General features: G+C 33.6%; 4 protein-coding genes across 5 annotated transcripts; all 4 read right to left on the bottom strand.

Annotated features, from left to right (window-relative positions):
• Positions 1–93: 93 nt before the first annotated feature.
• LOC106761266 lies at positions 94–2,500 on the bottom strand. The gene is made up of 3 exons (XM_014644798.2): positions 2,273–2,500; positions 1,149–1,599; positions 94–902 (listed from the first exon to the last, which is right to left on the bottom strand). The coding sequence occupies exons 1-3, from the start codon at positions 2,421–2,423 to the stop codon at positions 551–553; spliced, it is 954 nt and encodes a 317-aa protein (XP_014500284.1). The 5' UTR covers positions 2,424–2,500; the 3' UTR covers positions 94–550.
• Positions 2,501–3,409: 909 nt separating this feature from the next.
• LOC106761647 (probable magnesium transporter NIPA6) lies at positions 3,410–6,759 on the bottom strand. Of its 2 annotated transcripts, none has more exons than XM_014645213.2 (9): positions 6,474–6,759; positions 6,331–6,387; positions 6,147–6,237; positions 5,889–6,049; positions 5,659–5,786; positions 5,433–5,570; positions 4,334–4,426; positions 4,140–4,257; positions 3,410–3,861 (listed from the first exon to the last, which is right to left on the bottom strand). In XM_014645213.2, the coding sequence occupies exons 1-9, from the start codon at positions 6,595–6,597 to the stop codon at positions 3,764–3,766; spliced, it is 1,008 nt and encodes a 335-aa protein (XP_014500699.1). In that variant the 5' UTR covers positions 6,598–6,759; the 3' UTR covers positions 3,410–3,763. The 2 variants fall into 2 exon arrangements, with proteins under 2 accessions (XP_014500699.1, XP_022636038.1); XM_022780317.1 differs by having other exon boundaries at positions 6,480–6,759.
• A 2,018-nt stretch (positions 6,760–8,777) lies between these two features.
• Positions 8,778–9,661, bottom strand: LOC106762447 (peptidyl-prolyl cis-trans isomerase). Its single transcript, XM_014646365.2, has one exon. It carries the CDS (start codon positions 9,480–9,482, stop codon positions 8,964–8,966), a length of 519 nt encoding a protein of 172 aa, XP_014501851.1. The 5' UTR covers positions 9,483–9,661; the 3' UTR covers positions 8,778–8,963.
• A 1,433-nt stretch (positions 9,662–11,094) lies between these two features.
• LOC106762446 (proline-rich protein 4) lies at positions 11,095–12,384 on the bottom strand. The gene is made up of 2 exons (XM_014646364.2): positions 12,191–12,384; positions 11,095–11,967 (listed from the first exon to the last, which is right to left on the bottom strand). The coding sequence occupies exons 1-2, from the start codon at positions 12,360–12,362 to the stop codon at positions 11,303–11,305; spliced, it is 837 nt and encodes a 278-aa protein (XP_014501850.1). The 5' UTR covers positions 12,363–12,384; the 3' UTR covers positions 11,095–11,302.
• Between the last annotated feature and the right edge of the window lie 1,364 nt (positions 12,385–13,748).

Here is a 13,748-nt window from a genome sequence, read left to right as displayed (position 1 = left end):
ATCTTATATTTTATAATGCTAGGTGTTTCTAATAAAATGTTGATTAGAATATTTAACAGCACAAAATCATTAATAGTCAATTAGGAATGTGATTAATGCTTCTATGGTAATTTGGTTAAATTGAATGTAGATAGATAGAAACGGAAAGAAACTTACTGAGAAATAGCATTTGCTTGGGAAAAGCATGTAATGTTTATTCATCGACTACAGAATCTCTCATCCAAACAATGCTGGCAGAAAGAACCCCATTTCACTGTACTTAAATTCATACATATTAGTTCAGTTTTTCCTCGAGTGGTGCTTTTAGATTCTTGTAAGTAGTAACAATATCCTAAAGAAATGCGTCCCATTACCAGTGCCTATGCAGGTAAAAAACCATACAACACCAAGCTCCATATATAGAATAAAGATTAAGACAATCTATTGAAGAGTATTCAATTTTCTATCCTGCATTTTTTTGAGTTAAGAAATTTTTTATCAAAAGTTGTCAGAGAACCTTTGAAATAGAACTGATTATTCCCTCAAAACAATCCTTTTCAATGTCTATAAATTATTTGCAAGTGGTAAATTTGCAGGTGACATTCCCAGCACCAGAATTGGCCCTCTTGAAGTGTAGAGCAGTAAGGAGGACACTCCTGGTTGAACCCATCAAAGCCAAATTCATGTGTTGAACCACCCCAATAGGATGATAAGAGAATTGAAAGCTATTATAGGAATTAAGAAGTGCAGTGATCCCTTCTCTGAGAAGTGTCCTGTAAGGATCTCCTTTCCCTTGCAACCCATGCCACAGTGTAATGTCTGTTCCATATCTCCTTGCCGCAACCATTCCAAAAGCCACTGCTACTTTAGTGTCCCGGTTCACACCCCTCCAGTAGCATTTGTATTCCGACATTGTCCACTTCCTGACAATTTAGACAATTTAGAAAATTATCGATATTGTAATCAAACTTGTTTGTGAAAATCCTGATTTTGTACGTGGAACCAATTGATCCTAGTTATTGAATAGTAGTATAAGATTATGATGTTTTAGAACGACTACATAAATGCATATTAGACACAGGTAGAGCTTGCTAAGTTCTCCCATGTCCCTTTTCTTGACTTAAATACTGACATTGCTACTTGAACTGATAAGTCAAGTATAAACTTACTCTGATGGACATGCCGAAGCTTCTGCAAAGATGACTGGTGGTAGGGGTGGTAATGATGGTAGTGGTGGTAGTGATGGTAATGGAGGGAATTCTGGCAGTGGAGGTAGCTTGAAATGTGGAGTAGAATTGGGTGGTGTGACTGGTGCTGGCACTGGGTTGGAAGATCTCGAGCAGTACTGCATGGGTTGTGAAGGCTGAGCAAGGAGAGAATCCACCGTATACATCTCCATGTCAAACATCCTAAACATGAGTTTGGGATTTTGAGAAGGACCAGCTCCTTCACCACAACCCATTGACCCTTGCCCACTTCCTGAGACACGGGCAGAACAGCCACTCAAGTCCGGTGCACCATCAAACCTCATCGTATAGCTTCCAAACCAATTGGTTGTTTCTTCTCTTGACATTATAATTTGTCCATTACTGTCAACACAGGACAGAGTTACTTTTGCACCTGCAGCAAGCAAGAGGGTGCAAAAGAAATTTAAAAATATTGATCTTTAAAAGTAATCAGATTTATGGTTACCACATTATTTATTTAACATCTAAATTACCAGCTGGCCACCTGTAATATTTTCAAACTTCATTTATTGAAAGAATAAAGGGGTTGACTTGTCCATGCTTTTTATCCGAAGCAGGAAAAAGAAGAAAAAGAACTCTTTCACCTCACAAGATTTTAGCATGGGAGATAAAAAGTAGATACATGTACTTGGTTTATTAATAAAGAGAACAAATAATAAATGATGTGATGACAACATTTAGATATAAAAAAACACAGCTGTATATAAATCATTATATGAGTAGACATATATAATCTCAAAACAATTTGCGAATTAAGAGTGTAAAAGGCATGAACTGTGAATTACAAATGAATATTATGTAGCTTTTTAATATGTTTGACCATTCTAAAGTTAATGAAGTTGTCATGTATGCCACTTGGTTGAATATCAGTCTAATAGAAGTATTCTCTTATTAGAGTTTGAGACGATAGTGTTTCTTTAAACTAAATTTGAGGTCTGTAAGAAAAGGTCAGATGTAAACATTTTCAAAACATAATTCAGAAAGACTATGAATACGCCATCAACAGAGACAAGAACAAAATGTCGAAGGACTTAGATCTGACTCACCATTGAGAGGATAATCGAAAAGGGATCTCTGTCCGTCTTTGCATTGGTCACAAAAGACAGTGCCAGTGACCATAGTGTCTGCCTGCGTTTCATGAATGGCCGCTGCAAGAATGGCAAATGCTGCTAAGAAAAGCTTCCCTTGCAAGTCCATGAATGCTGGAATGGAAGCCCACTAAGCAAAAAGCAAGGAAGAAAGAAATGGATATGGATTGGTGTGATCAGAGTGCGAGGAACACTTAAATAGTTGAATTAAAGTGACGAAAAAAGTGGAAGAGCAGTAAATGATCTCTCATTTCTGAGTTCCAACCCTCAACTGTTACATTTAATGCGGTACCATATATCGTTTTTCAAATGGGATTCAAACCATGTAGGGTGGTACGATACGACATTCATTAATGGTGGATCGCTAGCTAGTATCAAAATAGAACCATGTACAGAATATAAGCATGTTACGCTAATGTCTGTAATAATTCACCATTCCGATGACTTTAAGAATGGTTTTTGCCATAGAAAATCAACTTTTTATCACAATAAAAATCAACGTTGTCAATGAAAGAAAAATATTTACGAATTTACGGAGCAAAATTGTTCTTGTAAAGTATACTATTATGACTAATTAGGTAAATTCTTCACTTCAAGACTCAAACAAAAGCAATTGTAAATGAAAGTAAAAAATTTATGTAAAAGTATCATTTTTCTTATTATAAATTTCTCGATATGCATCTTCAAGTGTCATGGAACAGGACAATTAAGTCTAAGTAATGTAGTACAGCGAAGACGCAAATCTTGAGAGATTTAATTGATGGGTGGAGGTGTTCTGTTCCCTCAGGAGCGGAAATTATGGAAGGAAACGTGCAAGATTATGACATCCTGGGACCGAATTATAAATTTAAAATCTGTATGTTACAAAACATGTTGATTACAAGTTGTAATGGTAATTTGAATAGCCGTTGGCATAGCAGTGATGAGTATTTAGTGAGCCGTGAAGTTAGCCACCACAATTAATGAACAGAGTCTGAAATGTCGGAAAAATAAGCTCCGTAGTGTGTGAGTGTGAACTGTATCTGCTTCAAATGGTAGAAATTTTTTCTCCTTTCCAACCACAATTTCACATGTCAAAGCCTCGATTTATTACTTCCACACTGCTCTTCAAATTCATTCATTCATTATGTGCTGCAAATAGATGGATCTATTTTCAGCCAAAAAAACCCAACAACCATCAATTCACTCCATCATTATATCTCTTCCTCTTTAATTCCTTCTTCAGTTTTTATAATTCAAATTACCTATTTTAATTCCTGCATTGTTATCCAGTCTTGCAATGTGGCTGGCTGGCAGCAATCCTTATTTTATTTTGAAAAGGATTTGCTTAAATCACACATTGTATAAGATAGTTTCTACATTTCTTAAACTACACAGGTTGCAAATGCTCCAAATCATGCACCCACTTGGTTGACCTTTGCAGTGTTGCATTCTCTTACGTTGAAAAAGTCACTGTTCAATGTAATCTGACCCGTGTATAATAAGGTTCAGGCGTTCATCTTCAATGCCCTTCACCAAGTCTTCACCAATGTACCATGTTAAGGACCCTGCACCAAACAGTAATGCAAAGTAAACATCACCGAATCAGGTTTACTCCATGCAACGAAATCGCTCTGCCTGTGCTATCAAGAGAGTTCATGGATGGATGAATTATTGATACTCATTAGATAGCAAATAGAAGCTACAACCATGAGTCTTTTTGTTCGAGGTATTGGGCTCGAATATCTAAAGTTAACTAACTGTAATGCACACACTTCAAACAACAAACAGACTGATGATTAGCGATCGGGTGTGAGCAATTGATTGAGAGTAACATAACTTGTACCTCGCATGTTAGGTTGTTCTTTTTCTCTTGTCGCATGCAATAAGATTGTTCCTGAAAGGACAATGATAAATCCACATATTTCAGAGGCTATGCTGCTTGCACTCTGATCAGACCAATCCTGCACAGAAATTTTTTAAAAAAGAGTTCGATATGGCACCGAAGGAATCCAAAAGATTATGAAAATGTCATGATACCTTAAACATTATCACACTAGCAATAATAGTCAGAGTTGTGAACATGACATAATGTACGGGAGAGACAATGGCTGTGTTGAACGTATCCAGTGCCTGAAACACAGTTCCATATAGAAAAAATGTACAAGATTAGTCAACAGATCAAGGAAACCAAGATAAACTTTAGCTGGTTGATATGCAAAGAAATATTATGACGATAAAAACAACATCAGAATTCAGTTAACCTGTCTCTGTAACTAGGTGATGAAATAATAAATCTTCGCAACAAAAGAGCCCAAAGACTAACATAGAATCATTTTTGTACGCATTAATTTCAATTGTCTGTACAATTAAGTTTGTATCAAGTGCAAGAACTCAATTTTCATGCACAAAAATATAAAATTCATAAGACTGATTGCTGAAATATAATTAACTAGTCAAGAAAGGCTCGATTGATTATATATTTTGCAGAAAATGATATATAACTAATATGCAAATGTGAAGCACGCAACAACCATATTCTCTGAAATTTCCACAAATATGACATTGGGAAATGGCATGAGGTACTATTACCACTTACCAATAATGTTAAATAGCCTTATCATGAAGTTATCTGCCAAAGACTTAGAGGGAAAAGGTTTCTGACTGCCAGAAACTTTAGAGCCTCATCATGAAATTTCCAAAGCATGTACTATAGAGTCGCAACTTTCATGAGCTTATTACCAGAGGCCTTTGATACACAGCTAGACTGTTACTATTAACCCTTATGAGTAAAGAATTTATAAATAGAGTTTGTATTAGAGTACAACTAGGCAGTGTGGTTATGAAACTCTGATTTGGAGCATAATCTTAATACGTGTGTTCTGCATAATGCAAGTTAGTTTTAAAGCATATCCAGTTAAGAAGAGTCTCAAACCTAAGACTTACACCTTGTAAATTAATTCTCATTACAGTAAGATGTAAGATAATGAGACTCTTAAAATTTACAAATAAGACTCTAGTCATGACAAAAAAATTATTATATTTCCATAATCAAATTGACTTTTCAAGTGCAAACAAAATTTTATAAAAATGTAAGTTGCTATAAAAGAGAGTTGACATCATTTTATCCAGGACTCACCTTGTTCAGGTAGTTCAGCTGTGTAATGATACATATGACAGCCACGGTAAGAAAAAACCAAGTTTGAGGATACGTTAATTGACTTATTCCTTCTAATGTAAGCTTGATTGCAATTCCTATGGCTTTTGTGCTCATAACCTGAATAGTTTAGACAGCATATACTCAGTGTGTGCTTTACAATATCAAAACAAAGCTTGCATCACAGTGATCGGTGAAACACAAGTACCGTAAGTGAGCCCATCAATGAACAAATTCCCAAGTAGACCAGCATATTTTTCTGACCATAGCGAGGTTCAAAATGCAAAATCAAGGCTAAAATTATCGACACTGTTACCGTCACATAAACAAGAAATACTGTTGAAACAAAAAAGAGATTATGAGAATCGACACTTACAGACCACAAATGAACTTAATACAAGAGTAACTAAAAATAAGGAAAAGATAAAGAAAACGAACAAGGCTGAGTGGCGAGATCCCATATTTCTTGTACAGAATTCAAAGCGTGCTCTTGAGGTGCATGGATGACAATGAGAACTGAACCCACGATGCAGAACACACAACCCAAAATCCCCATCTGCTGAAGCTTTTCCTTCAACAAGAAGTGGGCTAAAACAGCACTATCCCAATGCACATATGGATTGAGCGAGTTTGAACAGGAAGTCACAATGTGATAACATATTAAGATTGATGACAAGAAATCTAAGGCACTGATACCTGACAATTATACTCAGTGCGCCGAGGGGAGTAACGAGAAGTGCAGGAGCATATATATAAGCCACAAAATTAGCAACCTCCCCAATAAACACTGCCACCAATAACAGTGAGTTTTGATATCCAAATAAAAACATAATAAAGCTTTAAGAATGGTAACAATAACAGTAGAGAAAAAAAGAAATACTTGTAACCATGCCAGCCCACCAGAAAGGCTGTAGTAGATAAGAATAGCCTCCAACTCCTGTAGGTAAAATTACTTACATTTCACGCATACATAGCAATCAGAATGAGCATGAACAAAATTAAAATTCTAAAAAGGATGAAGACCTGCACGAGTGCCGTTAGTAGCAGCTTGTTTAAGACCTTTCTTTTTCAAAATGAAGCTTGCCCCTATGAACACACCCGACGCGACGGCCAGAACCAAACCCTTTGAGTTCTCTGCAATCCCCATCAATGTCACTATCACTGTCACTATCCCTTCACTCTCTTCTGATCAAAGGGGCTCACCACTTTTTCATCATTTCCTCTTCGGAAGCTTCCCGCCTCATGCTCTGCTTCGCGACAATGCATGCCTTCATTCATGCTGCAATGTATTTACGTTTAAATTAATCATTCAATCATGATAAGTAACTGAAAATGGTCAATTTTAACTGCTCCAGTGAATTTAAATAACATGTTAGTTCCACGTTTGGAGGAAACACAGACAGAGGAAACTATGCATTACGATTTTGAAGGAAACCTCCTTATTTAACGTCTTCTTCTACGTATACAACTCTATGCACACCGAGTACAGCTACCGATGTACCCAAATCCAAAGAAGCTCAGCCCAATCCCAACCCCAACCAAGCCCAATGTGGTTTTCTTTCTGCACCCCATATCCATAAATTATCGCTTTACCTTTAATAGATGATTTCTTTCTGGATTGTGCAATGGATTTTTTTTTCGTTGATATTATTTTAAATTATATAATCTAATACATGAATCTATTCATGATATAACATAGACAAGTAGTGATGGCAAGAGACGGTGGTAACAGCAAAGGGTAACGATGGCAACACGATGGAACCATTATATTTTATAGATCAGAATTGATGTGATGGAACAATTATAACAAGTGCGGCCCAAAATGATAACCCAATAAATTAGGGGTTAAACTTGTCCTTATATCGAATTTAATTTAATTTGATATAATATAATTGAATATAATCGGATGGAATCCAATTTATTTTTTTAATTTAACGACCTAATTATAATGGGGCTAAGTTAGATCAAATAAGTAATTTAAAAAATATTTAATTTTTAAGAAAAATATTTCACAAACTACTTTAATGCTTTTCTTAATAATTATTAGATAATTGCAATATTTCTAATATATATAATGTAATATACTTTTTTTATAATATAATTAGATAAATAATTGTTTTATTATACATTTATTGTAGAATTGGATTGTTAAATTTAATATTCATTAACTCCTTGCTCAATCCAATTATAATTAGATATAAAAAAAAAAAAACTCAACTCAATCCAGTTGTCCATCTAATATAATTCATACAAAAAATTAATTTGATTAGATTATATTTATCGAAGTCATGAATTAAATGCATCCAGACTATACAAACCCAAGACAGAACTAAAATAATAAAGTGAGCAAAACTTATAAATTAATCCAGACATACCACAGTTTATTTATAATGCGTGCGTGAGTGTTGTGTTGTTTTTTTCTTAAAAACATATTTTCCCATAAATATATATACTTCAATTTCTCAAAAAACTAGTTAAATATTTGTTTAATTTTATATTTAAAATAAAATAGATTGTTTATCTAAAATGGGAATTTACAAACAAAACGCATATGTAGTCTAAGTCTCTCTATGTTTATATATGTTCCAAGAGGCGTAATTTATATTGTGATTTGGTAGAACAGAATAGTCTAAAATTCATACAAAATAAATCTAATCAATAAAACAGTTGTAATCTAAAATTAAATCAAAGATCATTAAATTAAAAGTTTCCTCTCTTATCGAAAAGTTTAATCGCGAATAGATTAACTTAGATCAAACCAGATTATAAACTTATAAGCTAATATATTTTATAATATAATTCTACATGTTTTTTAAAGTTTTATTATTTATTTAAAATAAATATTGTAATTTATATATCAAATTATTATATTTAAAACTAAATTAGTTTTATTGATATAATTGAAAATTTAAAATACTTTTCATTGAAATTCAATTTTTGCGTTTTAAAACATTTCAAACAATACCTTACTGAATCTAAAATACAAATACATACATGGTCAATCCAAAACTTTCAAATGTTGTTCTGTGTTCCATGACAACAAAATAAAAAAATAATCAATGATTTTCTGTAGAAGATAAACCAGTTGTTTATGTCCCAATATAGCAATGAAGAGTTTTTGCTTTGTTTAGTATTTACTTAAAAAATGGAATTGATTTTCATTAAATGAAAACTACATATATATATATATATTAATAAAAATTTTAAACAGTGAACAATAATTTAATACTGTTATAGATTGTATATAAGTTGCGTGGAGGATTAAATAGCAACGAAAAAAGTATTAAAAAGCCGAAAATGATGTTAAAAGCGAAAAAGAAGTAGGAATTAAAGATTAAAAAATTATTAAACCTAAATTTATTTAACGTAGCACAGCAGTAGTGTGAGTTTTATGATCGGAAGAAAGACTCCGCCGTAGCAACCCTAACAGAAATACCTCAAATCACTCAACTTTAACAGACTAAAATAAAATAAGACAAAGCAGTAAAACGACACCGTTTGCATGAATGAGCATTAGGAGAGTTGCCCGCAGTCAGCGACGACGACGGGCTTGGCGGTCTTGCCTGAGCTGGATCCCACCTTCTCGATTTCCTTCACCACGTCAAGGCCCTCCACCACCTCCCCGAACACCACGTGCTTCCCGTCCAGCCACTCCGTCTTAACGGTGCAGATGAAGAACTGAGATCCATTCGTGCCCGGTCCCGCGTTCGCCATCGATAGAATGCCAGGACCTGTGTGCTTCTTGATGAAGTTTTCGTCCGCAAACTTTGAGCCGTAAATGGATTCACCACCGGTGCCGTTCCCGGCGGTGAAGTCTCCGCCCTGGCACATGAAGTTGGGGATGACGCGGTGGAAGGCGGATCCCTTGTAGTGGAGGGGCTTGCCGCTGCGGCCTACTCCCTTCTCGCCGGTGCAGAGGGCGCGGAAGTTCTCGGCGGTTCGGGGAGTGGTGTCCGCGAAGAGCTCCATGACTATGCGGCCGGCGGGTTGGCCTCCGATGGTCATGTCGAAGAAAACCCTAGGGTTGGGCATTGTTGCGTTGCAATTGAATTGAGAGTCGAAGGAAAGTGAGAGAGATTAAAAGTGACTTACTGTGTTAGGGAAGGGGAAGGAGTATAAATAGTGTGATGGTGTTCCATTTGTACACGTGGCTCCCTCTGAATAGGTGAACTCACTACAGTTAAGATCGGATCCATCTTATTTCTCCCTTCCTTTCTCCAACTCCATAGACCCGGCACCTTCTTTTCTTCCATTTAATATTAGTATATATTAATTTACTTTATGCCAAAAATCAACAATTTTTTCATATACCATCATAATAATATTACGTCTTTTAAAATTCAATTCCTCCATTTCAAAGGAAATACAATGCATGGATTATGTTGCACATTGTAAGGCTTAAGCCCATCTTTCCAGCCCAAATATTATTACAAGATTGTATGTATTGATAAAAAATATAAAAAAATAGGTTCATTCTCCTTGCATTACTCTTTTTTCTTTCTGTACTCCCATGAAATTCAAATTATTTTTCGTTAAAATTATAATAAAAAGGCATAATTTACCTTGCAGTTTTGTTTTTCGAGAATTGATGTAATTTTCGAGAATGGTTGTAAGAGTGTAAAATGAAAGAATACTGGAAAACAAGAAAAGAGAATGCTTATAGCTAATCAAATTTCATATCTTTTGAATAGAAAAATAATGTTTTTCTTTTAATACATTCCATATTATATAATCTGAAATAAAAGAATTCTCGAAAACAAGAAAAGAGAGTGCTTCTAGTTAATCAGATTTCATACTTTTTAATAGAAAAATAATATTTTTTTAAATACATTCCATATTATATTATCTTAAATATATTTTTAAATCCAAAAATATCTTAATTCGAAAGACAATAAAAAATATATATTCTAAATTATTCAATTCAAAAGATATTATATTACAAAATGGGCTACCCGGAAAAAATCACTTAATGAGAGTCAATATCATGTCATCATTATTTATGGGGTGCATGAAGAAGAAAAAAGGATGCAGAAGAAATTGCCAAAAATTTATCATGCAAATTTTTAGTGCACAAAAAAGTTGACCGATGAATATTTCAATCTTTAAGATACAAATAACGCAAATGAATTGTGCTGTTAATGAAATAGAAAATTATTCTAATATCACTAAATGTCAGTTATTTAAGAAAGTAGTTAATATATCAATAATATCATATTGAATGCCTAAATACATTTGTTTAATTTGGTTTTTATTATATAAAGATAATTTTTTAATAAAAATAAATAAATTTAAAGAGTGAATAGTGGAATTATTCAAGTAATTAAATTTTATAATAAAAGAAAATATTATATGAAAATAAACACTGCAATGTTAAATTATGTGATAAACAGAAGAGAGAAAATATTAAGTTGAAAAGAAGAAAAAAATAGCTATTATTATTTAAATTAAAAGCGTGAAAAAATAATAATTATAAACTAAAATCAACCACCATATTTTTTTATCAATCACATTCATTTTATAAAGTTTTAACCTTTTTTTCATTTTTTTTACGATTAATCACGACGATTTATAAAATTTGAACTTTGTTTTCATCTTTTATCCGCTCTTTCTTCACTCATCTAAACAATATAATTTACAAGATTAATTAAAATAGAAATGTTTACTTATTAATTAACTCATCACATTCAAATTCATCAACAAACCCAAACATTCTCAGATAACATTGCTCAATCATTTGTTATTCTCTGCTCTCTTTCTCCATCCACTGACATTTATTTTATTTGAAAATAATCAATCCCAACGTCATTGCTAACACAAAAAATCAACTCCAAGCTAGTGCAATGATTAGCGGCCTATGAATGAGAAGGGGGCCAATTTCCAAACCATGGATGTTGAAAGTAGTTTGGAGGTTCCATGTTGGGAATTAGAGGTGGGCACGGCTTCTTGTTGAATGGGAAAGGAGGAAATAATTTGAAAAATGGCGGCGTAGTAGGAGAGGGATCAGAAATGGGAGTAGTAGGAGGAAGAGGCCTATGAATGGGAGTGGGAGAAGAAGGTGTCTTTTCCTTTGGCGGGTATGGCTTCTTGGTAACCGGAGATGGAGAATTAGTAGGAGGTTTTTTATATGTTGGTGTTGGAGGAAGAGGTTCCTTATGGACTGGCGGGTCTATTGGGTGGTCATCTTTGGGAGGGAAGGGGAACTGAGGGTGTTTGAAGAAATGCCAGAAAAAGGCTGAAGTGCACATAGCTGATGAGAATGTGAGTTTTCCAGCAGCAGGCTTAAGGGTGTGTGTATCTTCCGATACTGACTCAGTCACAATTTTTGAGTTTCCATGGGAAGGGCATGGTTCGGCTGATGCACTATGCAGCTGAGCGTAGCAATCTTCTTTTAGCTCACCATCTTCTACCATGTCCTGTGGAAGGGATACTTTGAAGTTTCCATGTTCGTCAAGGGCACCCACCCCTCTCGTTCTGTAGTGTCCATGAGGTGACTTACAGTTTACCGCTACACGTAGTCCTACACACAGGTAATGCACAGGATTCTTATATTATAGAATTAGGCTTCATACTGGCTAGTAGCATAATTAAAAGGTAAAAACCAGTAGTTTACTGTATAATATATGAATGAATGATTGAAGAATTAAACAAAGTTATATGGTTAAATGGATTTGTGAATATATAAATATATATATCATTGCTATTATACTAAGCATATACTGACATATTATAAGAAAATGTACCTGAGAAAGCATGACTGGTCTTAATGTTGTTATGGCTGCAGTCTGCGCATTCTCCTTGGCCAACTACCTGGACCGTCCTGTGGTATTCATTGCTGGAGCTTCTCACCACAAAAAACACAGACAACAAACAGAAGCAGACTAGTGGACCTTGGAGATGGATGAAAATTTGCATTGGAAATGGCAACCAATAACAGCAGATGAAAAAGAAGAAGGCAGAGTTGGAAGTGAGAGATGAAAGGATGAAGCAGATTGAGATTGGAGAGCATAATTTATAACGAATGGATGGCTTACTGACTGTGAAATTGCATTAAAAATGGCTTTATCTATCATTGATGTATCGGCCTTCAACCAAATGCTTAATGCATCTTTATGAATATCTGTCTCAACCTACCAAATAGCTCCAATAAATCACTTACAACTTGGATATTTCTTTTACAACTAGATAATTTGGCTATGTTACTATTACATGTAATCTATTACAGTTTAACCAGAGTTTCAAAAATTTAAAAGATCACGAATTTATATAAGGATTTTACTTATTTTTTATCTTTCATTTTATAAAAAAAATACAATTATATAAATACCATTTAAAATACTAAAATTGTACTAAAGATCAAATAGTCTAATTTTCACTATTTGAATGTTCATGATCTAGAAGAGAAAAATGAATACTTTCTGTAAAACGATAAAGAGTGGTACTACAGATTTATCTTCCATTGACTTGTACATTTAAAAGAGTTAAGATAAACCAACATATGACCACACATGCATGTGTTACGAAAACTTAAGGCAATAGACTACATTGGTTAATCTTTAACTGTGGTCTGGTTTAAACCATGTGAAGTGCCACATGGATTTAATTGTTACCATGGTATACTTTTTCTGCCACAATACATAAACACTGTAATTGTTACGATGCCATTGGATACTGAGATAAACCAGTTAATTAAGCTGTTGGTCTTAGTGAGGAGAGGAACTGTTTTGCAAAAATTGCTATACACATTTTATCCACATATTGTTAATCAATAATTTAATAATGGAGTATCAAATTTATTATCCAATTCAATGATCAAGTATTATGTAATAAAACTAAATATAGTATTATTTTTACAAGCAATAATTTTTAAGATTTGTGATTCTCATTAATTAATCACGATTCTTCTATATGTATTCAGTCATATCCCTTTTTCTATTAGAAGGTTCAAAATTCACGTTTTATTTAAACAAGTCAAATTCCAATTTCACTTTAACTGACTATGTTAGTTTATATCACTAATTATTTTTTATTCTTCATTACAGTGTTATTTACCAATGTATTAAAGTTGGCGGATAAATTTTATTAAATATTTTTTATTCTTTATTATAGTGTTACATACTAATGTATTAGAGTTGATGGTGACTAATAGGTTAAACAGTAAGTCGATAGAGAAATGATAAATTTAAAACAAAAGATAATTAATTAGATTGTAATTAAGTTGTTACTAATCCAAATTTAAAATAAAGAGATAAATAATGATATTTAATATGCATTAATAACTTAAAATGTGGGAGTTTTTTT

Source organism: Vigna radiata, chromosome 5 (genome assembly GCF_000741045.1).
Source record: "Vigna radiata var. radiata cultivar VC1973A chromosome 5, Vradiata_ver6, whole genome shotgun sequence".
NCBI lineage: Eukaryota > Viridiplantae > Streptophyta > Magnoliopsida > Fabales > Fabaceae > Vigna > Vigna radiata.
The sequence above is the reverse complement of the archived record's forward strand: the minus strand, read 5'-3'. Positions and strand labels throughout refer to the sequence as shown.

Coding starts and splice junctions, on each gene's coding strand:
- LOC106761266 (XM_014644798.2), bottom strand. CDS start 2,423: ATGGACTTGCAAGGGAAGCTTTTCTTAGCAGCATTTGCCATTCTTGCA. Junction 1,600..2,272: donor TTTCGATTATCCTCTCAATG/GTGAGTCAGATC, acceptor TGCTTGCTGCAG/GTGCAAAAGTAACTCTGTCC. Junction 903..1,148: donor GCTTCGGCATGTCCATCAGA/GTAAGTTTATAC, acceptor CTAAATTGTCAG/GAAGTGGACAATGTCGGAAT.
- LOC106762446 (XM_014646364.2), bottom strand. CDS start 12,362: ATGCAAATTTTCATCCATCTCCAAGGTCCACTAGTCTGCTTCTGTTTG. Junction 11,968..12,190: donor GACCAGTCATGCTTTCTCAG/GTACATTTTCTT, acceptor ACCTGTGTGTAG/GACTACGTGTAGCGGTAAAC.
- LOC106761647 (XM_014645213.2), bottom strand. CDS start 6,597: ATGGGGATTGCAGAGAACTCAAAGGGTTTGGTTCTGGCCGTCGCGTCG. Junction 4,427..5,432: donor AGCTGAACTACCTGAACAAG/GTGAGTCCTGGA, acceptor ACTGTGTTTCAG/GCACTGGATACGTTCAACAC. Junction 3,862..4,139: donor AGAACAACCTAACATGCGAG/GTACAAGTTATG, acceptor TGTTTGGTGCAG/GGTCCTTAACATGGTACATT.
- LOC106762447 (XM_014646365.2), bottom strand. CDS start 9,482: ATGCCCAACCCTAGGGTTTTCTTCGACATGACCATCGGAGGCCAACCC.